General features: G+C 35.9%; 1 protein-coding gene across 3 annotated transcripts in view; it reads right to left on the minus strand.

Moving 5' to 3' along the window:
• The window catches only part of NRDC (nardilysin convertase), an 82,041-nt gene that overhangs the window by 5,651 nt on the left and 52,268 nt on the right, over positions 1–24,122 (minus strand). For all 3 annotated transcript variants that reach the window (XM_064281952.1, XM_023549610.2, XM_023549613.2), the window contains 15 exons: positions 22,720–22,793; positions 21,248–21,317; positions 18,873–18,950; positions 17,262–17,382; positions 17,122–17,180; positions 16,804–16,858; positions 12,834–12,938; positions 11,163–11,286; positions 10,528–10,614; positions 8,593–8,712; positions 7,748–7,799; positions 6,666–6,816; positions 4,206–4,333; positions 2,292–2,454; positions 124–155 (listed from right to left, as the gene is read on the minus strand). In XM_064281952.1, coding sequence (XP_064138022.1) covers positions 124–155; positions 2,292–2,454; positions 4,206–4,333; positions 6,666–6,816; positions 7,748–7,799; positions 8,593–8,712; positions 10,528–10,614; positions 11,163–11,286; positions 12,834–12,938; positions 16,804–16,858; positions 17,122–17,180; positions 17,262–17,382; positions 18,873–18,950; positions 21,248–21,317; positions 22,720–22,793 — 1,419 coding nt within the window. The remainder of the gene's footprint in view (positions 1–123; positions 156–2,291; positions 2,455–4,205; positions 4,334–6,665; positions 6,817–7,747; positions 7,800–8,592; positions 8,713–10,527; positions 10,615–11,162; positions 11,287–12,833; positions 12,939–16,803; positions 16,859–17,121; positions 17,181–17,261; positions 17,383–18,872; positions 18,951–21,247; positions 21,318–22,719; positions 22,794–24,122) is intronic.

Below are 24,122 nucleotides of genomic sequence, written 5' to 3' on the forward strand. Positions count from 1 at the left end.
GAGAAAATCTACCACAAGAAGAGTCTCAATTGTGGGTTTAATAACAATTAACTGAGTTGTGGCTCAATGCCATCTTGCTGGTAAGAACACACTCCCAGAGAGAAAGCTTAAACCAATACTCACTCAACGACATATTTCAGGAAATCCATAGACTCCTAGGAGGGAAAGGAAAACGAGATTAGTCTCCTTGACATAAAATTTCACCCAGAACCAACTAATATTAATATTCTAATGGCTGGGGAACCCTGCATAGCATTTAACTACCAGGCAAGTCTTTCATTGATTGGGCAAGTCATTCACTGGCTGAGTATTATGTTTGCTGAATATTAAATGGCTCTTAAACTGAACAGCTCCCTTTCTGTGCTCTCTCTGTCCATACACTTTCCCCACACACTGTAACACTTTCCCCGCTGGGGCCCACACACTGTTACACTTTCCCCGCTGGGGCCCACACACTGTAACACTTTCCCCGCTGGGGCCCACACACTGTTAACACTTTCCCCGCTGGGGCCCACACACTGTTAACACTTTCCCCGCTGGGGCCCACACACTGTTAACACTTTCCCCGCTGGGGCCCACACACTGTTAACACTTTCCCCGCTGGGGCCCACACACTGTAACACTTTCCCCGCTGGGGCCCACACACTGTAACACTTTCCCCGCTGGGGCCCACACACTAACACATTCCCCGCTGGGGCCCACACACTGTTAACACTTTCCCCGCTGGGGCCCACACACTAACACTTTCCCCGCTGGGGCCCACACACTGTAACACTTTCCCCGCTGGGGCCCATACACTGTAACACTTTCCCCGCTGGGGCCCATACACTGTAACTTTCCCCACTGGGTCAAACTTGTTTAGTGTCAGTATACCCATTAGACTATGTCCTCTATGACAACTGTGATTATGTTTTAGAAACCTGGACCCATTAACACAGAGCCTGGTATAGAATAACCAATAGAATAACACTTACTTATACTAAGTGAATATTTCCCCTCTCCCTCTCAAGATTTCATTTTCTTACGTATAAAATGAAGGAGAAGTGGAGGAATGAGCTCATCCCTAAAGTGGTTTCTAGCTGGGGCAATCGATGGCACTAAGTCATCTGGACCAAACATCCAGCCTGGAACTCCTACTGTACTAAGAGAACCAAGGAGCTGTTCCTACCCTTCTCCCTGTGGGTTGAGACTTTCAACTTTCTGTGGGTTGGTTTTCGGGGTGGGGAGTGGGGAGGATAGCAGCCATAGTCTCGAGTGGTCATTTATATGTTCTATCAAAGGGCCAGTACTGAGAAACTGGGAGACCATGAAGGAAAATGGTCAACTGCCACAGTTTAGGGAGAGTACCAAGGAAGCACTCTTGGCTGGAAGAGGCTTCAGTTACAAGGCCCCACAAACATATCCAACTCAAAATATGTCAGAACAAACTCCTCATGTGGCCCCAAACTATTACTATTCCTATTCCTTTACCAACGCAATAGTTCAAGCCATAAATCTGGGCATCATTCTAGATTCCTCCCTTCTTCCTTACCTCCATATGTAATCAATCACTGAGTTTCAGCCATCCTCATTATTTCTTAAACATTTCTTTTTGCCTAACCTCAGACTAACTTCATTTTTACCTCAACTATTATAAGATCTCAATTGGTCTCTGCATCTTTCTTAACCACAAATCCTCTTTTAAATCCATTTGCTACAGGACAAAGTCAAAGCTCAGCTTGACACACAAGCTTGATATATAAGCCTGATACATGAGTTTTCCCTACATAGATATGTATACATGTATGTTTCGCTCACCACTCCCCTCCTCCCACTTTAATCTCTTTGTTGTTGTTGTTGGTTGTGGTCAGTTCAATTCTGATTCATGGCGACCCATGTGTGCAGAATAGAACTGCACCATATGGTTTTCAAGGCTGTGAACTTTCACAAGCAGATCACCAGGCCTGTCTTCCAAGGCACCTCTGGGTGGGTTCAAACTGCCAACCTTTCCGCTAGGAGTTAATCTCTAGACAATATTTTTTGTTTGTGGTTTCCATACACAATCTTCAACAAATGTAACCAAGAGCATATATTTGCCCCATTTCTCTCAAAGTTCTGGCTCATTATTGGCAGTCTCCTCTCATACGAAGGGTCTTGCCAGCATCGGAAGGCCCGAGTTGCCTCCTAAACAGACCATGACAATGTTGGCCTGCCATAACTACAGAACTTCCCCTTTGGAAGAACTAATGCAATTCCAGAACGTACAACTGCCTTCAGACCTGGCCTACAGCAACAAAACACCTCACACTCACTGTGCTTGTGACATTCCCTTGTACCAGGCCCTCAACAAAGAACTGGGATTTGAACTCTTTGACGAAGCTCAGCAAAGACTCAAGGGAAAGGCCGTCCATCAAAGCCCGGTACTTGTCAATCATAGACCAACGAGCATATTCGAGGATTAAAAGTCGCACGTCTCTGTACAGAAGGCAGAAGAAAAACAAAGTTTTTGTTGTAAGAAATGAATTTTGAGAGTAAAGAAATATTTGGTCAATTTTCTACAGATGATCTGTTTCAAAAAAGAGACCATCTCCATCACAACTTAAGATGGGGAAACAATGTTACAATTACTAAAAAGCATTTAAAATTGTAAACACAAACTCTTTACATTGATTTGCTCACTGGTACAAGGACTCACTTATCTCAGTTGCAAAATAAAATATTAAATATAAATAAAGTTCCCAGATGAGTCAAGTTTACCCAGTCATACACCAATTTAAAATTATTACTGTTTTGGCTTAAAATCTAACTAACCCAAACCAAAACCAAACCCAGTGCCGTCTAGTGTATTCCGACTCATAGCGACCCTATAAGAGAGAGCAGAACTGCCCCACAGAGTTTCCAAGGAGCCACCTGGTGGATTTGAACTGCCGACCGTTTGGCTAGCAGCCACAGCACTTAGCCGTTACACCACCAGGGTTTCCAAAATCTGGCTAACATGTTATTAATCACTGGGGGTGACCATGTGGGATCAATTACTGCAAAGACAATATAGTATATAAATAATGGCTCTAGTCTAGAGTCAGACTCCTCCCTTCTACTAGCCCCCCTCACACTAAGCTGTTTGAACTTAGCAAATTACTGGACATCTGTGTTTCAATTTCTCTACCTATAAAACAAGAGCAATAATAATGCCTGCCATTCACAGGGCTTTTATGAGAATTAAAGGAGTAAATACATACAAAACTCTTAGAACAGATGTACCACATAGTAAATCTGCAATAATAGAAGGTGTTTTCATTACTCTATCACACTTTAATAAAACAGTACTTCAGGAGTTACTGATATCTCCATATCAGTGGTTCCAGACAATTCTCCTTTCCAACATATATTTTTTTCTTACTTTTTGTGATCAGATTATCAATTATTATATGCCTGACTTTTAATAGCTTCTTCCTCTGCTTTCTAATTCTGATAATTTATGGGCTCATTATAACTGTGTCAAAAGCAGGGCATCTCTATAAGGTTGTGCTGTTAGTTCACCATTTATATATGTCCAGCAAGGAGGTCAAGTAGGGGCTTGTAGCCATGTGCAAAAGGGGCTGTGTCTGCTCTAAAGGGCTTTCTTTCTCTCCTACAAAGGCTCTACTTGCCTTTCTAATGCACACAAAGTAGCCTACAGGGTGGATATCTTCAGCCTGGACTACAGAAACAACAGGTTCTGATGGAAGGCCTAAGGGGTTTGCCTATTAGCAAAAGGTGTAAGTGTTAGCACCAGACTGTCCAGAAGTCTTTTTGATCTCTTCTGAGGCTTTAGCTGAATTCTAGATAGTTGAGGTTGCCAGATTAAATGAATGTTAACCAATTTAACTCATGTACTCATCATAGCACCCACCACGATAAAATCACCAGTAAGCAATTTTAGGCTACAAGAAAGCCAGCACTTCTTTAACTGTTATTTATTTACAAATTTTGGGGAAAAAACAGTCTTTTTTACCTTTAGCTTCTAACTGATTTCAGATGGCAGCTTTCAGCCTTACTCACAGATAAATTACTTAAGCTGGATTTAGAAATCCTATAACCCCATGGACTGGTTTCCCAAACTATAGCACTATTCTAACATGTCTGAAAACTAGCACTGAAACTACAGCCCCAAGCCCCAGGCCTACCCCTAGGAAGGCAAATACTTTCAAGCCCTCAGAATAGAAGCTGACCCCATGTGTACCCACTTGGCCAGAGTCTCAGGCTTGATGAGGATGTTAAAGTAAGTCTTCTTCAACTGCTCAGTTATCATTGTAAAGACAGCTGGTGTGGAATTGAACTCAGCTAAGTAGTCAATAATGAGCTGAAACAGTAGCTAAAAGAAAAAGAAGCATTTTAAGTGGCAAAACATGGAAATCCACTAAGTTTTAAAGGAAAAATCTTTCTCTTTGATTTTTAGCAGGGGGTTAGCATGGTACTAAGTATCATGAGGGACATAAGTACTGATGACTCAAAGAATCTTCAACAGCCAAAATCCTCAGTAATTACCAAATTTAGCATAATGTTTTTCCCTTTTTTATAATTTTTATGGGTATTCTTTAAACATTTTTTCTTCCATATGAACTTGAAAATGTTATCCAGCATCCTCCCCACCCCAAAATATGGTTTTAATTGGAATGACATGATATTTATACATTAATTTTGGAAGCACTGACCATGTTATGGTATCAGGTTGTCCTATCCAGAAACTTAAGTCTTTCCCTTCTTTTAAATCTTTTTTAAATAAGCTTCAATAAGATTTGTAGTTTTCTTTAGCTAGATCCTGTACTTATTTATTCCTAAGTTTTTTTTATTTTACTGTTGCTGTTGAGTTGATTTCAATTCACAATGACTCTAAAGGACAGAGTAGAACTGCCCCCCAACCCCAACGTTTCAAAGGCTGTCATCTTTATGGAAGCGTACTGCCACATCTTTCTCCCGCAGAACGGCTGGTGGGTTTGAACTGCCAACCTTTCGGTTAGCAGCCCAATGCTTAACCACTACACCACCAGGGCTCCTTACTGGGAAAAAGCCATTGATTTTGATACATTGATCTTGTGACTAGCCACGTCACACCAAATTATTTTTTTTAATTTTAGTACTATCTTAGGTTTTCTACAATCTGCAATGAAAAAAATATTGTCTCTTAAAAACAATTTTTTAAACAAGTACTTCATTTCTTTTTCATTTTATTTTACTAGCCTGAAACTCTAAAACAATATTGAATTAATGAGGTGATTATGAATATCCCTGGCTTGTTCCTAACTTTACTGTTCACCATTTCACCATTTACTGTAACATTTGCAGTTATTATTTTTTTATTTAAAGTTTTTACTATATTTAAGTAATTTCCCTCTATTCCTACCTTATTTATTAGGACTGGCCACTCAAATTTACCAAATGATTTTTTGGCATTTACCAGTATATGCATAAAGTGTTTCTCCTTTGATTTGTTTTATAATGAGTTATGTTCATCAACTTCCTAACACTGATTCACCCTTGCATTCCTGGTGCTTGGTCATGGTGAATTATTCTTTTGTTATGTTGTTGGATTTAATATAATTTTTTTAGAATGTCTGCATCTATATTCTGTAGGTGAAACTGGTCTTTAGTTTTCTATCTATATCAGGTTTTAATATTAAAGCTAGGTAAGCTTCATAATATGAAGAATATCCATTACTTTTCAATGGTTTGTATTTTTAAAAAACTCTCTTCAAAACATACCTTCTAAATGACAACCACCGTATTAAGCTTTAATCTGTTTGGATCTTAAATTAGATTATATTTAAGCCTTTGATGATTGACAAAAGTAAAATATTCAATGGTGCCTCCTCCTATGACCAATCTTTGTTTCCTAGAGAGTTTGAGAGGAGTGGATGTATAAAGGTGAGAGCTCTCTTCTCTAGGGTTTTTGCTAAGATTTGGAGGCTATCCCTGCCTAGCACAAGTCTATCTTTTATGAACCCAGTTCCCCAAACATTAATACAATAACTATTCTACCCAAGAAACCTAGACATAAAATTTGTTGTTGAATACATTATATTATTTTACCTGGTATTTAATGGTCTAACCCTCTTAGCTAGTATCCCATATTACTTCTTCCTAAACTTACGTAGTTTTTAACAAAGCATCCCTGGAGGACATTGCTTGCCAAGAGATAAATTATGGACAAGATACAGACCTTGTTTTTAAAAGGCTCATAAACTTGGAAGGAAAACAAAACACATATACTTGAAACAACGGGAAAAAGCACAAAAGAAGAATCAAGCATTTGAGTTTTAAATGAACAGAAGTCATAAGAACATTAGTGTGCCAGGTGCTTTAAATTTGTTATTCCTGTATGGTATGAAATTAAGCTCAAACCAGTCCTAAATGCCAATGTTGGCTACAGAGAAACTGACAGCAAAGGGAAGTGAAAGCAAGTCTGAAGCAGGGGCTGTGTTTGTATGCACTGCCAGTACTTAATGAAATGTATGCTCTTCTTATGTATGGCCAGTCAAGGTGATAACAGCTGTCAACAGCCAAGGAAACTCATGAAAATTCACGTTAATAAACACTTCTTTCTATGTACAACACCCATGTACAAGCCGCTATGCTTGGTATCATAGGGGCAACAAACAAATAGATTTTACAGCTCTATGGGAGGAAAACAGAGCACTTGTACTTACAGGTAGTTTGTGGTTGAATCCTTTCACTCGAATAATTAAACCATGTTCTCCGGCTACCAGTTTATACTCCAGCTGTGCCACATCTGCTTCATAAGCTGGTTCCGCAAGGTTATGGGTAAGGATGTTGACAAAGATGTCAAAGAGGACAACACTGAGAAGTATAAAATGCAAATAATAGCATCATTAGTTGATAAGAAATAGACAAGATGCCTAGTTTCAATTTAAAGTAAGACACCTTATTTTTGGAAAGGTGTTAAACCTGCTACTCCAGAATGTAAAACTGTATACTAAAAATTCAAAAGTAAATATCAGCTTACTCAAGACTCAGGTTTTTAACTCCTACCTTCTGCAGTGCTTCCCAATCCGTTTCACGTCATGCACACATAGAAAATGATAATATCTGCACTGCACAATGGGGTAAATTGAAAAGCCATGATAGGCAACTGGCTTTCAGGCTCTGGCTATCCCAGGCCTAGGCTTTCTGACTGGCAAACTAAAAATCTGAGGGAAGAAGAGAGGAGGGTAATGCATTCTTTAAAGTGAATATTAATGTTAGTGCTGCTTGTCATTTTAAGGTTGGATTTTACAGTTGAAGTGTCAAAGGAACGGAAGAAGTAAACTAACATTCCTGAGCACCTCCTATGTGTCAGGCACTGTTTCAGGCTCTCTGACCTCCCATAATACAGCTACCTACATAAACAAGAAAGTAATCTGCCAAGACCAAGGTAGAATCAGATTCCTGAGCAATCTTTAAATACAAGATCAAGAGATCCATCAATCCTCATTATAGACTGGGAGCTAGCCCCAAACTGATCTCTGAGAAACTTTCTCAGTCCAGTAATTCTACGACTAGTCTACATTATCAGCATGTTTTACATCTGGGGGCTGGAGATGTGACAGCCACTGTTCCATTTTAATGTTTAGTATTCTATATAAATAACTTGTTTTGGGCCCAGAAAAAAATAAATCAGTAACATAGCTCAAGTACTTACAGAGAAAAAGGAAGTTTCAGATTGAAACAAAACAAAATTTAGTTTTTCAATAATAAAAATTATTTTCCAGAAAAGAGGGGAATTCCTTACTTTGCTGCAGACTTCTGTATCAAAGGTGAGATCAGATGAAAACGTATATACGCTGAAAGAAAAAAGAACACAGGTAAGAAAACACAGAATGCCAGAAAGTTATAGCAGAGCCTTTCCAAGGAAGCTGAATAAATGTTAAGAACTTTTTCAAAAATTTTCATAAGCTATCCAAGAAAGACTGTGGAAATACTCAAGAATAGACTCAAGAGTCCCACAGAACTATAATACCGCTGTGTTTGAGGTTGGGGATATGGATTAAATGGCACTCAAAAACACCCCGTATGATTCCAAGTTGTTTAAGTTTTCATGCCATGCCTAAGAACAGAAAAATAAAGCAATACAGTTTGGGTCATCATGTTACAAGAGAAGACAAGGACTTGGAGGGTCTGTTTAGCTGTATATTATACTTCCTTTATGCTGAAAAGCAAAAAGGTAGAGGGAGACATATGGAGGACATTTCACATCTGTAGTGCTGGACTAGACTATCATGTCTAAGAATAATTTCCTTCAGGATGCTTTTATTCCATCTGTTTTTAAAAATAATGTTAAAATAATGCCACCAATTCCTCAAGGTGGCCTAATACTTGGCTCTGCTTTCATCTAACCAAAGAAAAATAACTGAAAACAATTTCAATCTAGGCCTGAATCTTTATTCATCACCTGGAATCTGGAGTGTCTACAAAAATTTCAGTGACAGTAGAGGAGCAGTAGGGGTCTGATAAATCAGGTTAGAAAAGGTCTTCAAATGGAAAGGGGAGGGTTAATAGATGGGGGAGGGAAGGCTACAAAACACAAAAGATTTGTAATACTTATTCCACTCTTTTAAGGGAAGGAAACATTTTTACCTTTGGGGATTTTGAATTTATTGTCTTTCTTATACCACAGGCAACCTTGTGAAGTGTTCACAATTTTAACAGGGTATTCTGTCTCAGAGCAATCAAAAGCCTTCAATGTGAAGTCCGTGGCTAACAAAAGAAAAGAGAGTAATAATTCATTCAGGTATTTCAATAGGATTCCCAGCAACCTGTTCTTGGTTTCAGAAGTCCAAGTTAGAAGTCTAGGTTTCTTTATGGTAAAAATAAGCCAAATTCAAATAGTGGAGCACAATAAATTAATAGAATACTACAAAGAAAATTATCTCGGCCTCAAGCTAAATGAACTCTTGAAGATCCGTAATTTCCCAGGAGTTGATTCTTATCTCTATACATTCTGCTTCACTCCCTTTCTCAAAGACAATATTAACAGTGAGAGGGACCTTCTTTGGTTGGGACAGTTAGATAAAGCAAATTATAAAAGAATCTATTCTTAGTGAGAATGTTTTTCACCAACCTTATGAACATTTGAAAAGTTACAAAAGGCTGTCCCAAAGTCAAACTTTCTCCTTCATTTAATGAAAACAAGGTGTTTCATCAACAGGTAGGTAAGAAAAAGTTAATACAGAGAAAAGGGGGGGGAAATGTTGCTATATTATTAAAAAAAAAAAAAAAAAAACTAGGTCACTAGGTTAGAACTGAATTATCTAGAAATAATATGCAAAACTTTTAAAAATTTTTTCTGGTTATATACAACCTTTGATCTAAATCAGTGACTCTCCCTTTTTTTTTTTTGAACTACAGCCAGAAATGTTTTACACAGCAAGCTAGTAGACAGAGAGAGACACACCTATCTGAAACAAAAGCTCTTAAAATAACACCCTTTCTACATACAATGAAACATTTTGCTATTTTCCATTCTAAATGATTTTTTAAAATGCTTTCGCAACCTAAATACATTTACCTCACAACTCATTACATTAATTCCACAACCCTCTAATGGGCTGCAACCTGCAGTGAGAAACACTAGAAAAATCTGAGAAGATAATGGCAGTTCCTAAGAAGACGTATGTGAAATGATCCGCTATGACGTGCAAGAAAAAATAAACAAATAAATAAGCTTCAGAGAATCCCAAGAATTGAGTTTACGTTCTAGTTCCTCAATTCACCAACTGAATAGTCTTAGACAAGTCACTTTGTTTTTCTGAGCCTCAGTTTTCTCGTTTAGAAAAATAAGAAAATAATAACCTACCCCAGCGTGTTACTGGCAAGCTCAAATATGAATTCATAGGATACTTTATAAAACCTAATACACTGTATAATTGCTACTTGTTGTATTTATTAGTACCCAGACGGATTACGTGAAATGATTACTATCTCACTGACCTATATACTTGTTGTATTTATTAGTACCCAGACGGATTACGTGAAATGATTACTATCTCACTGACCTATACACTTGTTGTAGTTTTTAGTACCCAGACGGATTATGTGAAATGATTACTATATCACTCACCTATACATTTGTTGTATTTATTAGTACCCAGACGGATCACGTGAAATGATTACTATCTCACTGACCTATACACTTGTTGTATTTATTAGTACCCAGACGGATCACGTGAAATGATTACTATCTCACTGACCTATACACTTGTTGTATTTATTAGTACCCAGACGGATTACGTGAAATTACTATCTCACTGACCTATACACTTGTTGTATGTATTAGTACCCAGACGGATTACGTGAAATGATTACTATCTCACTGACCTATATACTTGTTGTATTTATTAGTACCCAGATGGATTACGTGAAATGATTACTATCTCACTGACCTATATACTTGTTGTATTTATTAGTACCCAGACGGATTACGTGAAATGATTACTATCTCACTGACCTATATACTTGTTGTATTTATTAGTACCCAGATGGAGTACGTGAAATGATTACTATCTCACTGACCTATATACTTGTTTTCAGCTGGAAGGTGAAGATCTGGATTTAATTCGAAATTACTATTCCATAGTTCAGCCCAAGAATTTTCAATATCTGTAGAGAAGAAAAAACAAAAAGCTGACCCAGTACACAATGCAATGTTCAGAATCCTCTTAACAAATCAATCATCAAATGGCCTTCACAAACCAATTCTTTCTAAGAAAAACTGTGAGTGACGTATCCAGGCATTCTAGAACCTTGCTACTCAAAGTGTGGTCCCAGCAGCACTGGTAACACCTGGGATCTTGTCAGAATTGCAGAATCTCAGGCCCCATCCCACACCTCTGAATCAGAATCCATTTTAAAATCTCCAGGTAATACATATGCACACTAAAGTCTGAGAGGCATTTTTCTAAAACACAATAGAAAACTCTGCCCTCAAAATATCAAAACAAAAAGGACCTCTTCACTACCTAACGGATGTAGCTATAAACATGGCAAAAAATAAGTTCCTGTAATATTAAGTAATTTTCATGTCAAAGTACACTTTTAAAAATTATATATATATATATTTTTTTTTTTAAGATGTAAAAATTGAGAAGTAAAAATTCCCAGGCGAGTCAGATATACTTAAATGTAGGAAAATCGTCAAAATATTTTACCTTCCATGCTATACTGAGTCCCAAACCACTTCTCCTTGAGGTCACATTTTCCTTCGTTAGCACCAGACAGAAGAACAAGATTTGCTTTTTGAGGAACTAGCTGATTAAGGGCTTCCGCAATGACCTAATAGACGGGATGGAGGAGGACACACATATACAAAAACAACAATTTTAACCCAACACATTTCTGTTAAAAAGGCAAAGCCACATTATGTTAAGCGTTCCCAACATCCTAGCATCTTGAGTTCATGAAACTATCTATGAACATTCTAATTCACAAAGCTTCATATGTACATCAATTTTTTCAAATATAGTAATGCTATATACAGTGTTCACCTCGAATCCTACGTACTAGCAGTAAAGATAGCTATCATATATTGAGCCTTTACTATGTGCCAGGTAGTATTTAATATACAGTATTCCATTTAAAATCCTAAAAACAACCCTAAGGTATACCCATTTTATAGAAAATAACACTCGGCCTCAGAGATAAACGGTTAAGTCATTTGCCCAGGTAAAAGATTAAGTAATTTGCACAGAACACAGTTAGAACTGGCAAAAGTGTAGTTCTAACCAACTTTGTATATATTTCCAAAGAGTATGTTCTTAACCACTATATTGTATACTACATTTACTAATTCTTGGGTATGTACCTCATCCCCAAGGATTTGTAAGATGATCTCAATGTAGGGCATCCTTCAATAACCCCTCAGCTATGATATGGACTAAACAAAGGATTTTGTGGCTTAGATTTAGAACCCTAACTACCATAAAGCACTATTTCTTCTAGAAAAAACACAATAAATGGTGGTATAGTAAAAAACATTTGGGTCCCTGGGTACAACCATCCTAGGGAAATGGCAAAAATGTGTGGTTGCTGCTGCTTCCTTCACCTTTCTCTATTCTCTTTAAAATAAGTAGTTTGGAATAGGTTATATGTAACAAGGTTTCTCAGGCACAGCCCTATTAACACCTTGGGCTGAGCAATTCTTTGTTGTGGGCGACTATCTTTTGCATTGTAAGATGTTTAGACTCTACTCACTAGATGCCAATAGCACCCCCTGAGTTATGACAACCGAAAATGTCTCCAGACATTGACAAACAGTCCCCTGGAAGGGAAAACTGCCTCTGGCTGAGAACCACTACCCTACAGGAAGCAAAATGACTTACTCTCCAGGTGTGGTGAAGACCCTGAACAACTATTTATTGGTATGTAACAGTAGCTATAAGTCATGTTTCTAATTCAGGGATTTTATTATTTTTTTTTTTAGTAGATAGTTTCAAAATTATTAAAAATTTAATTGTCCTAAACCTCCACTTAACTAAAAGGGAAGCTAAACACACGTTAAGTATTAAGTATGGTCAACAACTAAACCACATAATTCTTAGGAATTACTTAAACTATTTTAGATGTTTCAGTACTCTAAAAACAGTAAGAATGATATCTAAAAAGACAACTTGAATTTTCCCTCATATTAAAATATAATGGTACAAGAATCATGAAAAATTATCCATGAAACTATTGATGTTTCTTCTGCTTAAACAAACAAAATAAACTAGTTAAATATAACCAAGTTTTCTTCATTTTGTACAGTTCTTAGGTACATCTTTGCACTTTCTCACCCTTCTCATCCCCTAAAAGTTAAGTTTTAGAAATGGAAACCGTCTTACTTCTGGATTGTATTCAAAAAGAAGTTGATCTCCAGTGAGAAAGTCCTGCAGTGGGTACAGCTGCATGTTTTCACACATGTTTTCCACATACTCAACTGGATCTGTCTGTAAAAAGGTAAAATTATTTCACACCAGAACCTCTCCCATAATTATCCTTAATTCACCATAACATAAAAACATTCTTTTAAAGAAACAATAAAACCAAAAGCTTCTAAGTAGATAATAACCAGATACCTCAATAGCTGGGGCTTAAGAATCTGAATGCTCAGAATTCCAAGAAAATAAAATGTGAGCTACTATCTTAAGAAGCTTAACCTCACACCCCTCCAACCACCATCCTGAGCCCTACAACATCCTAGGTTCCAGTCATGTCACAGCCTCTTTATGAAAGCAATTACCACAACGAACTGTAAATGCTTATTTACATGCTAAGAGCCACTACATAATTGTGAGGTACCAAAAGGCAGGGTCTTCGACATTTTATCACTACAGTGCTATTACCTAAAAATTATTTGGAAACATGAACTGAATCAACATAGAAATAAAAACGTGTCTTTAGATAAAAGGCAATAAAAAGTTATGGTAATTAGCATATCATCTCAATTTAAAATTGAATGACCGCAAGTTCTCTGACTTGAAATGGAATTATTTTTCCAGACTAAAGCAATCAATTCAAGTATTTATTGGGCACCCCGATACACAGAATTCATAAAGTGACAGGTCCTGCAGATAAAAAAGTGGTTCCATTCCCATGATTTTACAAGTGAGGACATATACTCAGAATGAAGTGACTTGCCCCAGGTCACACAGTTATAGTAAGTGACAGGCAGAGCAGACACTAGAATTCTGGTCTCCTAACAAATTAGCAAATGCTCTTTCCACACCACCACACTGCCCAGTCCTTTACTAGACAATATGGATTGTTCTCATTTAATGGAAGACAGAAAAAAAAGTGAAGGTTACTGCATTCATAACGAAAGGATGAGATGCAAACATCAAACTAGAGACCACAGGTACTTGTTATCTACTACATTCACATAAGAATAGAGTAAGGAAAGATTCACTGTTTTTTTTTTTTTTCTTCTTCTTCCCCTATTTCAATAAACAGTCCTGAATCAATAAGTTAACTAGTCCTTAAAGTGCTATTATTGTTTAAAATGACTCCTCCTACCCTGTTCTAATTTCTTTAATCAGTTATTTTCACTAGCCACTTATTTATAAGTTAACTGCTCTCATCAGTATGGTATAAAACAGTAATTCAAAGTATCTCCTATGAGAAGACTCTAAGGACCCTGGCTAAAAACAGATCTTTGATGCGAAGGCAACGAAGAAAGTATTACTGTCCCTTGAGATAAAACTCACATATACTAAAATTCACCCTTTTAGACGCACAATTCAGTGGATTTTACTATATTTAAAGTTGTGCAACCATCACCACTAATTTCAGAATATTTTCATCATCCCAAAAGAATCCCTGTACCAATAAGCAGTCACTCCCCAACTCCCCTTCACTCACCCCCTGGCAACCATTGATCTATTTTCTGTCTCTATAGATTTGCCTATTCTGGACATTTCATATAGTGAATGGCATCATGTAAGATGTGGTCTTTTGTATCTGGCTTCTTTCCCTTAGTATAATGTGGTCGAGGTTTGTTCATGTTGTAGCATGAATCAGTATTTCATTCCTTTTTATGGCTGAATAATAATCCATTTTTTTTTTTATGGATATACCATATTTCATTTATCCATTCACCAGTTAACGACATCTGCGTTGTCTTCACTTTTTGCCTATGATGAATAATGCTGCTATGAACATCCACGTACAAGTTTTTGTACGGACATATGTTTTCAATTCTCTTGAGTATATACCTAGGAGTGGAAGTGCTGGGTCATACAGTAACTCTATGTTTAACTTTTTGAGGAACTGCCAAACTTTTCCAAAGCAGCTGTACCACTTTCATTCCCACCACCAATGTACAAGGGTTGCAATTTCTCCACCACCTTTCTAATGCTTGTTATGCCTATTTTTTAGTGGTCCATTACAAACTCTCACTGCCTTCCATTACTAATTGCTACATTATATTCCTGGCTTTTCCGCCTACTGAAAAGTGCTTAATTGAATAGCTTTTCTCATCATACTCTACTTCAAATAGCTGACGTTTAAGACATACTGCTGGTTCTGAGGCCAAGTTCCTGGGTAAAATTTTTTAATTTCTTAATTAAAAATTAATAATATAAAAAAGGATAGTTCAAAAAGGGCATTCCTTTTTGCCTTTATTGTTGAAAGCCAGAAAGAAGTCTGAAGAGAAATCCCCTTAACTGCTTAAAACAGAAATGGTAAAAACAGAAAAACGCTGAGCTACTAGAGTTAATTTAACATTTCATGCAGAGGAATGGGTTTTCCTGATTTATTCTAACTTTGTAATGATTAGGCTTTAGTTTAAGATGTTTTGGGCTCATATTTTTCATTTAAGGCAAGTATTAATGAATATTGCCAAATGTTGGGGAAAAAGTGAGGAGCTACAAAATGAGGGGCTGTCAATAAAAAGAGATCTTGAAATATCTTGCTAGGAAGGAGCTGGACAAACAGAAAATATCATATATTCAACCAATGCTAGAATGCTGATCCTAGAAAAACGGAATCTGGATATCAAGTTGTAGCCCAATCTGAGTACCAAGGTATAGCCCACAAGTCTTGCTCCCGCTCTTTCCCTGCCACAATTCTGGTCTATGTGTTGATGGGAAGACTGAACAAAATCGCTCCTGGTCCTTACCATAGATAGATGGCAGGAAGTTGTAGGTTGTATGCATTATCAATATGTTTATAGGGAGGAGTGTCATAGGGCCCTCTAATGGCCCAGTATGAGTCACTGCAGCCTTTCTGTTTTCATAGAGTAAGATGTCAATTTCAAATGACTTCAAGTATATATAGACGACAACACAGGAGTTAATGGCAACTACAAGCTTATAGTTTTTGTGACTTTGTTCTCATGTACTTAAGTCTTCCCTATTTAATAATACATATTCAGGGAATAGTCTCTGGTGATGATCCAAAAGCAGCCTTTGAAGATGCTCTATGAACTGGTTCTAAACCAGGAGTTCTTAACATAGAATCCACAGACAACCTCCCCAAGGTTATCAGCGGACATATTCAAAGGGTCCATGAATTTGGCTGGAAAGAAATTACATTTTTACTTTCGCTAACCTCTAATTTAGCTTTTCCTTCAATTATAAATGTAGCAAATAAACCACAGTAGTATTAGTGGTATCTGGGACTTTATTAAGGAGCCCTAGTGGTGCACTGGTTAAAGTGCTTAGCTGCTAACTGAAAGGTCGGCAGTTTGAACCCCCTAGCCACTCCGTGGCAGAAAGATGTGGCTGTCTGCTTCCATAAAGATTACAGTCTTGGGAAACTTGGGGCAGTTCTAGTCTGTCCTATAGAGTTGCTATGAGTTGGAATCGAATCAACAGCAATGGTTTTTTTTTTAGATAACTAAGACATCAACTTAATTCAAATTTACAAACCATGAAGCCTTCTCTGATCCTATTCCAATCAAGGAAAATGTTCTCCATTCCTCAAATCCCAAAACACAGTTTCTAATACTTCATGTGGTAATTCTACAGATTGCCTTGTAGAATGTCTTTATAATATTTGAATTCCCAAAATATCCAATACCATACATAGCAAGCTCTTCATGAATATTTATCAAAGGGATAGACAGATGATTACATAGATGACTGTCATGCAACATGATCTATGTCCATCTGCTTAATCCCCTTATTACTACTCAATACAAATACTCAAAACCACAAGAGTTAATTTTCAGACAGCCTCAAGGCCATCTTGAGACTCACATGACAAAGAGTAGCAGAATTAAAACTCCAATGACACTTCCAAAAAGAGAAACAAAGTCCACACCAGTTTAACTTGGTCACAGATAACATTCAAAAAGAATCTGACTTCAAGTACCTGTTCTTGGTAATGAAATTCATTATCCTCAATCTTCTGAATCTCTTCAAAAATTCTGTGAGAGAAGAAAACTACAATTGGAAGCCGTACTGTATTTTTTCATTAAAATCATCAGCAAAAGAGGCATAAAAATAAAGGAACTCGCCAAGTAAATAAAACCCTTAGTGTACACTCACATGCAGAAGAGTAAAGATATGGAGCTTGTAAACAAAACTGCCTGAAAAACCATCAAGGCAAGACTAGAACATGTCTGTTGACAGCTTTAAGAATAAAAGGTATTAGGATTGACTCCTGGCTTCACTTAAGAGTATTTATTACCTTTTTTCTGGGCCTAGCTTCTGCAGCATTTTTAAGTACTGGAAGACAGTATGAGCAACCTGAAAACAAAACATTTGATTAGTCTTCTGCATGAAGCAATACCTATATAAAAGAAAAACAACTCCATTTTAATTATTTACCTCATAGAAGTGTTCAAAACCTTCATCAGTCAAGGTTATAGAAATGCTGAACACTGAATAGGTAGAATTTTGCTCAAATCCTGTCTCACCATTTCCACCAAACAGTGCAAGAGCCCAGCACCTATGGATAGAAAAAATTTGAGATTGATAATCTATAAACTCTTCAAATTAGCAAAATGGATAGGCTTTATATGTAAAATTTGGAAACTTCAACCTTTGATCCAAAGATATACTTTCCATCAGTAAGTTTAAAAGGACAAATTTTAAAAGCACAAGGCCTCCCAAGGAATTATATAGTACATGCAGGAATCACCAGACACTCCATATGTATTTGTTTAATGGAAACACTAATACACATCAACCAGATCAAACTAAACCTGTTGCCGCTGAGTCGATTCCAACTCACTGAGACCCTATAGGACAGAGTAGAACAGCCCCATGGGGTTTCGAAGGAGCAGGTGGTGTATTCAAACTGCTGACTTTTGGTTAGCAGCTAAGCTCCTAACCACTGCACCATCGGGGCTTTTTTTTTTAATACACATTACAACACAGTAAAATATTAACAGTTTATGAAGCCACAGTAATTCCTGTTAAAGTGAACAGAGCAAAATATTAAAATGCTAGTTGCTGGGAGGCATTTCGCTTAATCCTTTCTGAACCTATGTTCCCAGGAAAAGCCTTAAAACACATCATATATCTTTCTTATTTAGAGTGCAATTGACCTCTTTGAGACTATCATCTAACCTATATAGCAAGCAGGATTGTATCTTTTCCTGACTAGAATATCCAAAAAAAACTAAAATAAGGAGAGAAGGAGCCAGAACAAAGTACATGAAATTCTAATAAAGTTCAGTAAGGTAGAAAAGGTTGTGTACATCTCAAAAGCACTTTATGCTATATCATGTAAGGCATATATGTACCTAATCTCATTAGTTTACTCTTTTATAATAATCCTGTGTTCTCAGCTTTCTTTGAATGTTCTAGCATGCATCACTGTTTTATTTACTTACATTTCTCATCTATCTTTGCATGCTCAAACTAGTGCATATAAAAGCAAATAAGGAATTACTTTAATCTATTAGTCCTGATCCCAAAGTAAAGCTATATTTCCATTATTTGGCTATAACCAACATAAATGGATGCTTAAATACATTAGGAAACATTCTGCTAACATGGCTGCACGGTCCCACTTATTTATTATGATATATTTGTTCAATCAAGTTTCCATTAACATCTACGTATTCCAGGGTGACGGGAGGTTACCTGGAGATTCACAGCATATTACTATTTACTATTTAGTCAAATCTAAGTTCTTGGTTAGAGCTAACCTTTTTATGTTATTCTGGAATCTATTAGTTTTACTTATGATTTTAAAAAATTTGTTTATAACTACTTTCAAAAGGGATTAAAAGGTGACTTATAAGAAATATAAAAAAATAATATGGCCAATAAAACAGTCAATCCTATTCAAGTGACTATAATTAAGCATTAAATTTTATTCTAGGCTTCCTGGCATTTAAAGCAAAAAGAGAAAAGAATGGCTTATATAATATTATTATCTAATATTTTTCAAGTGTCTAAAGTAAAAGTTCTCATTAATTGAATACTTGCTTTTTTCTAAGGTAAGAAAGAATGCTGCCTTTGCCTTCATGTCCAACCAGCCAGGAGATATAATGAAGTGGCTTCACCCTTTAAAAACAATTTAAGGTCAGAAACCAAAAGATTAAGGAATAAATACACCAGAAAAATCTCACTTCTAAGACTACAATATTTGGAAAAAAATTATAAACTCACTCTCATATAAATCCATTTAAAAAGAAAAGTATAATAATTTAATAGCAGCAACAAAAATACAGTAAAATTTAATTTCCTTTGCCTGAAAAATGACCTTATATCTGTAAAAGCTTCCAGTATTGCATCAGGCTCTATGGTAAAGTGAAATGTCTTGCACTAAGAGTCAGAAAATCTAGGTTCTGGTTTTAGTTTTTTTTTTTTCTTTTAAGTAAATGCACGACCTTGAGTAAGAGATGTAACCTCACCTACCTTTCTTTTTTTTCTCCTGCTTAACTACCTACTCCTAGGGTTTTCATGAAAATGCAATTAACAAATGTGAAAATGCTTTATTATATAATAATAGTTCTGAGTAGTTGTATATATGTTATTCAAATCGTCTTTTTCCATTGGCGTCTGCTATATAATTTTGGAAATGCATTCCTATTAAAACAAAAGTGTACCAAAAAACTTGTGTTAGGAATCTGAACACTTAAATTTTAAAATTAGGTTACAAAATTAAATTCAGTAAATTCTTGAAAGTCAAGATATAATATTATGATTTCAACCACATTACGCAATCCCAAAAGCTCACACAGCATTGCTAAAACAGGAATTTAAGTTAACACAAAAGAAGACTGGGTAAAGGAGCAAAGAAGTTAATGAATGAACCTGATTATACAACATATGCATCTGAAGGAAGCTAACTGTACTGCATGAGGCTAATTTCGGAGGGATCGGTTTGCGTCTTTGTGAAAAATGACTCCCCCAAAAGCTAATTTACAGGGAATTCACATATATGGGGATTCCAAATGGATTCATGATGAATGTCATGTTAAAACAAAACACAGTCCATAAAAAAGTTAATCTCCTGGAAACACACAGAAAAGGTAACAGTCTTTGAGAGCAGCATCATGAATTTTTTATTCTACTTTTCAGCAACTTTCAAATTTTTCAAAATGAGCATGAACTACCTTAGTAATCAAAGGATAAACAAAGCCTTGTTAATTAAAAAAAAAAAGAAAGAAATGCAAAAAAAGGGAAGAATAACACATGTAATGTAGTTTCATTTCTATAAAAAAAGATATTATGTGTCTTATATTCATTATTTTAATGCCTGAAGTACATACAAAAAACTATTAATGTTGGGCATATCTTTGAGGACAGGAACAAAGAAAAAGAGGAATAGACTTTTTACTTAATGCCATTTTCTCCTATTTTAATATTTTACAGGCATGTGTTATTTTTATAGTAAAAACTTTACACAAATTTTTAAATAGACATGTAATAGTTTTAACACATCTTAGGACACTCTAACTTACCTACACTCTTGGGACACTCACTGTACATTAACTTTTCCCTATATTACCCTTGAACCAAAAGCAAGTAGACGATACACATGCTGTGTGTAGCCTCACTAAAAACCAAAAAAAACCAAACCTGTTGCCTTCGAGTCATTTCCAACTCACAGCGACCCTCTCAGACAGAGTAGAACTGCCCCATAGGGTTTCCAAGGAGCACCTGGTGGATTCCAACTGCCAACCTTTTGGTTAGTGGCCTGGAGGCATATTATTCTTGTTAACTTTATGAGACTTGATTGTTTGAATATTCCAACATGTAAGTGACAAGCATTTTATTCTAAGCTTTGGCAATATATATTAATCTTTCTTTCTGCTTGCATGTGTATGCTCAGGGTTTTGTTCTGTTGGTAGTGGTTTTAAAAAATAAGTTAAATTTTTATTAGTGCATGTAATTCATTAGCATTTATTTCTAATTAGAAAAGCATTTATATAGTGTTTAAAGAACTGCTTGGTCCATGTTATAGTGTTCATAAAAGAAAACTATATGGTTAAGGTGAAATATTTTTCTAATTTGTATCAATCTGCCCATTCCCAACTCATAAAGTAAGTCCTTGGGAGTTATGCTCCAGTTGTGTGCCAGACTCAAAATTATCTTCACTTTTGACAAGAGCAAACTAAATGGTTGCCATTGCCAAATAAATCATTAGTCAATATTACATTTTTGTATTGAAAGTACTAAAGAAAATAACTGCAAAAGTTAGCATTCATACCAATACTTAATTTCATAGATTCAAGTCCCAATTTACCAAATTACCTACATTTGTAAATTCAGAACCCCCAAATTTAAAATATTTAGCATGCTTTAAAAATGTCATTCTCACTAATGAAGTAATAAACTTGCCTTTGAACTCTTACCTGTAATGTTGTTGTTGAGGGGGAAGTGCCCAAGTGATGGTCAGAGCATGAATTTTTCTGATTGGAACCACTAAAAAATATTTTTCACAAGAACAGACATAAGTGGCTCTCCGTAACTTTTACTATGTTACACAAATGTGTTTTTTCCTCTTTTTTTAATTCAATATATTTCATTTCGCCAATAAACAGGGGAAATAAACACAATGCACCTATTATTTCAAGTTGCCAATTTTCCAATTTGAATAATGTAATTTTTATAAAATTCTTTTCAATTTGGTTTCATGAGTAGAGAAAGCAGGAATTACAGAACTATGAGAATATGTAATGCTGCCAAGGATGGGTCTCTTGTTGTAAGAAAGGATAAGGAAGTAGGAGTCAGGAGACCCACGGTATAAATCCAGCCCTACCACCATCTTACCAGATGTGCTTAAATGACCTTGAGAAAATCATTTACATTTACATCTTTCTGCATCTGTTTCCTTAAGGCAAAATAAGACGGTTGAGCTAGACTATCTCTAAGATTCTTCCCAGTGCTATTATCCTATGATTCTATGGATATGAAATTCAAAGCCAGAAATAATATAACCCAAAATAAGTTGTCTCTGGGAAGAGTGTGCTTAGATAGAATGGAGCCAGCAGAAAGAGTGTGACAAAGCAGTCATTGGATCAAAGGGAGGAAGAGGAAAGAGACTGGCAACAGGGTGAAGGAAGGGGGAATACCTAGGCAACTGTGAGGAAGGAAAAAAAAACCTGCCATGACAAAAAAAGCAAAGAAAGAGAAATGTTGAGTTAAGAATGTTTCTACAATGTTCACTATTGGCAAATATAAGTAAATTATAGCACACCCATGTGATGATTCATTATGCAGTCATTATAAATACAATATTAAATGAAAAAAATGCAGTAGGCAAAAGTGTATATACTTTACAATATCAACTATATTAAGAAAATATACCTCCAAAAAATTAAAAGAAAATTTGCCAAAATATCTCTCTGAGTAGTAAGATTTATAGGTGATTTTTCCCCCTCTTTCTTTACAAATTTCTCTACTTTGAAATTTTTCTTCATTTAATAAATACTGTTTTTATAATGAAGTTAAAAGGAAATGATATTCAAAGTGTTTTCCTCCCCCCCATTCTTAAAGAGCAAAATCTAGATAAAATAAAGTAGAAAGGAAACAACAACAAAAACCCAAAGAACAAAAGGGAACAACAGGAAAACAGGGGGGTGGGGGGGGAGCATGAAACAGAATCAAGTAGCAGCACAGCAGCCACAGCTGATCAGTCTGCAGTTTGTTAGTGGCCTGCTGCTCTCTGTCACTAACTGGATCTCCATTCCCCATCCAGTCCCTTTCCAACCCAGCTATACTTTCGGTTGTGTTTTCATTTTTAAAGAAAACTGGCAGCCTCAATTAAGTTTTAGAAAATGTGCTAAAGTTGTTTCAAACACTTTTAAACCTTTGGTTCACGAACCTCTATAAAGTTTGTTAAATGCTGGTGTGTCAAATGGATCCGTTAAATGGCCAAAGTTTGGTTTGGGTAACCCACTGAAAACAAAACAAATACATTAAAATTTAATTGGCAAATGTCTTTATAAGCAGTATCTTTAGGGATATCTAACTGATAGGTATTTATAATCTATATATTCCTAGCTGAAAAGCATTCTAGACAACAAAGCCACAAAATCCTGAACTCGACGACCTATTCTTAAGCTCAGCCCCAATAACTCAAATGGCTTTAAAACTCAAAAAGAGATAGCAGAAGATAATGAAATGAAGGAACCCATCCCCCATATTTACTGCATCTATAGCCCCATTCAATTTTGGCTCTCCTCCCATACAAAGCCATTTCAAAACCAAAACTTATACTAGAGATAATTTTTTTTAAGTATAAAGCACAATATTAAACATAAATTACTGTCTTAGGCACTCTTCTATCTAAAAGACTTGGTCCCTCCTTGAGGGTGCTTCCAATCTACTTGACAGATATTCTAACTTTACTATTCCTTCTAATACATAAACATAGTCAATATAAATTAGTATTAAATACCTAGAAGACTTTTTAACTTGTCTGATTAAACAGTCAAAGTTATTAGTGAATAATACTCAAGAAAAACTTTTAAATGCTCATCAGAGATTGACAGAGCCTAATGAATCCCTCTATTAAACATACCTCTAGTTTTATTAGTAAAGTTTCACAGTAAAACACATTCCAATCAGTCACTTGACATTTCCATAGGTCATACTCATTTTTTATTTAAAAAAACTAAAAAACACAACTTTGCCATGACTTTCTTTACTTTTCTATACGTAAAGAAGTACTGCTAATTATCAATGGAAATTTACATAAAACCAAGATAATAAGAACAATCAGGTGTTATTACAAATTATTCTGACATATTTAAAGTTTTTTTTCTTCCATACATTTGAAATAAATTATGTCTTGGAATGAAGAACTAGAAAAAGTCACCAGCTTACTCACCTGATGAAAGAAAAAAAATTGATTCATTTATTTTACTAAAATGCAAACTGCTAAGGATGGAAAGACTATTGTTTAGAATGCAATTTTTTGTGTTCTTTATAACAAAAATGTAGCAGTATTATTTCGATGAATTTGAAGTGAACAAAAAATGCCCAAAAGCATTCTTAACTGGAACCCTACATACGATTTCTTATGGAAGATAATTTGGTACACCTAAACCAAATAGGCTTTTCCAAGAAATATGGAAAATCAGCCATCATCTACAAGATCATTTCTTCGATGGGGAAAAGCATTTGGAGTTCCAAACAACTGACTTAAAAAACAAATGTTCGTAACACAGCTTGTCCCAAGGTTGGGGATACAAATATACACATCTGCCTCTCAAGGCAGTGCTT

The sequence above is a fragment of the Loxodonta africana genome, chromosome 3, assembly GCF_030014295.1.
Source record: "Loxodonta africana isolate mLoxAfr1 chromosome 3, mLoxAfr1.hap2, whole genome shotgun sequence".
Lineage (NCBI taxonomy): Eukaryota > Metazoa > Chordata > Mammalia > Proboscidea > Elephantidae > Loxodonta > Loxodonta africana.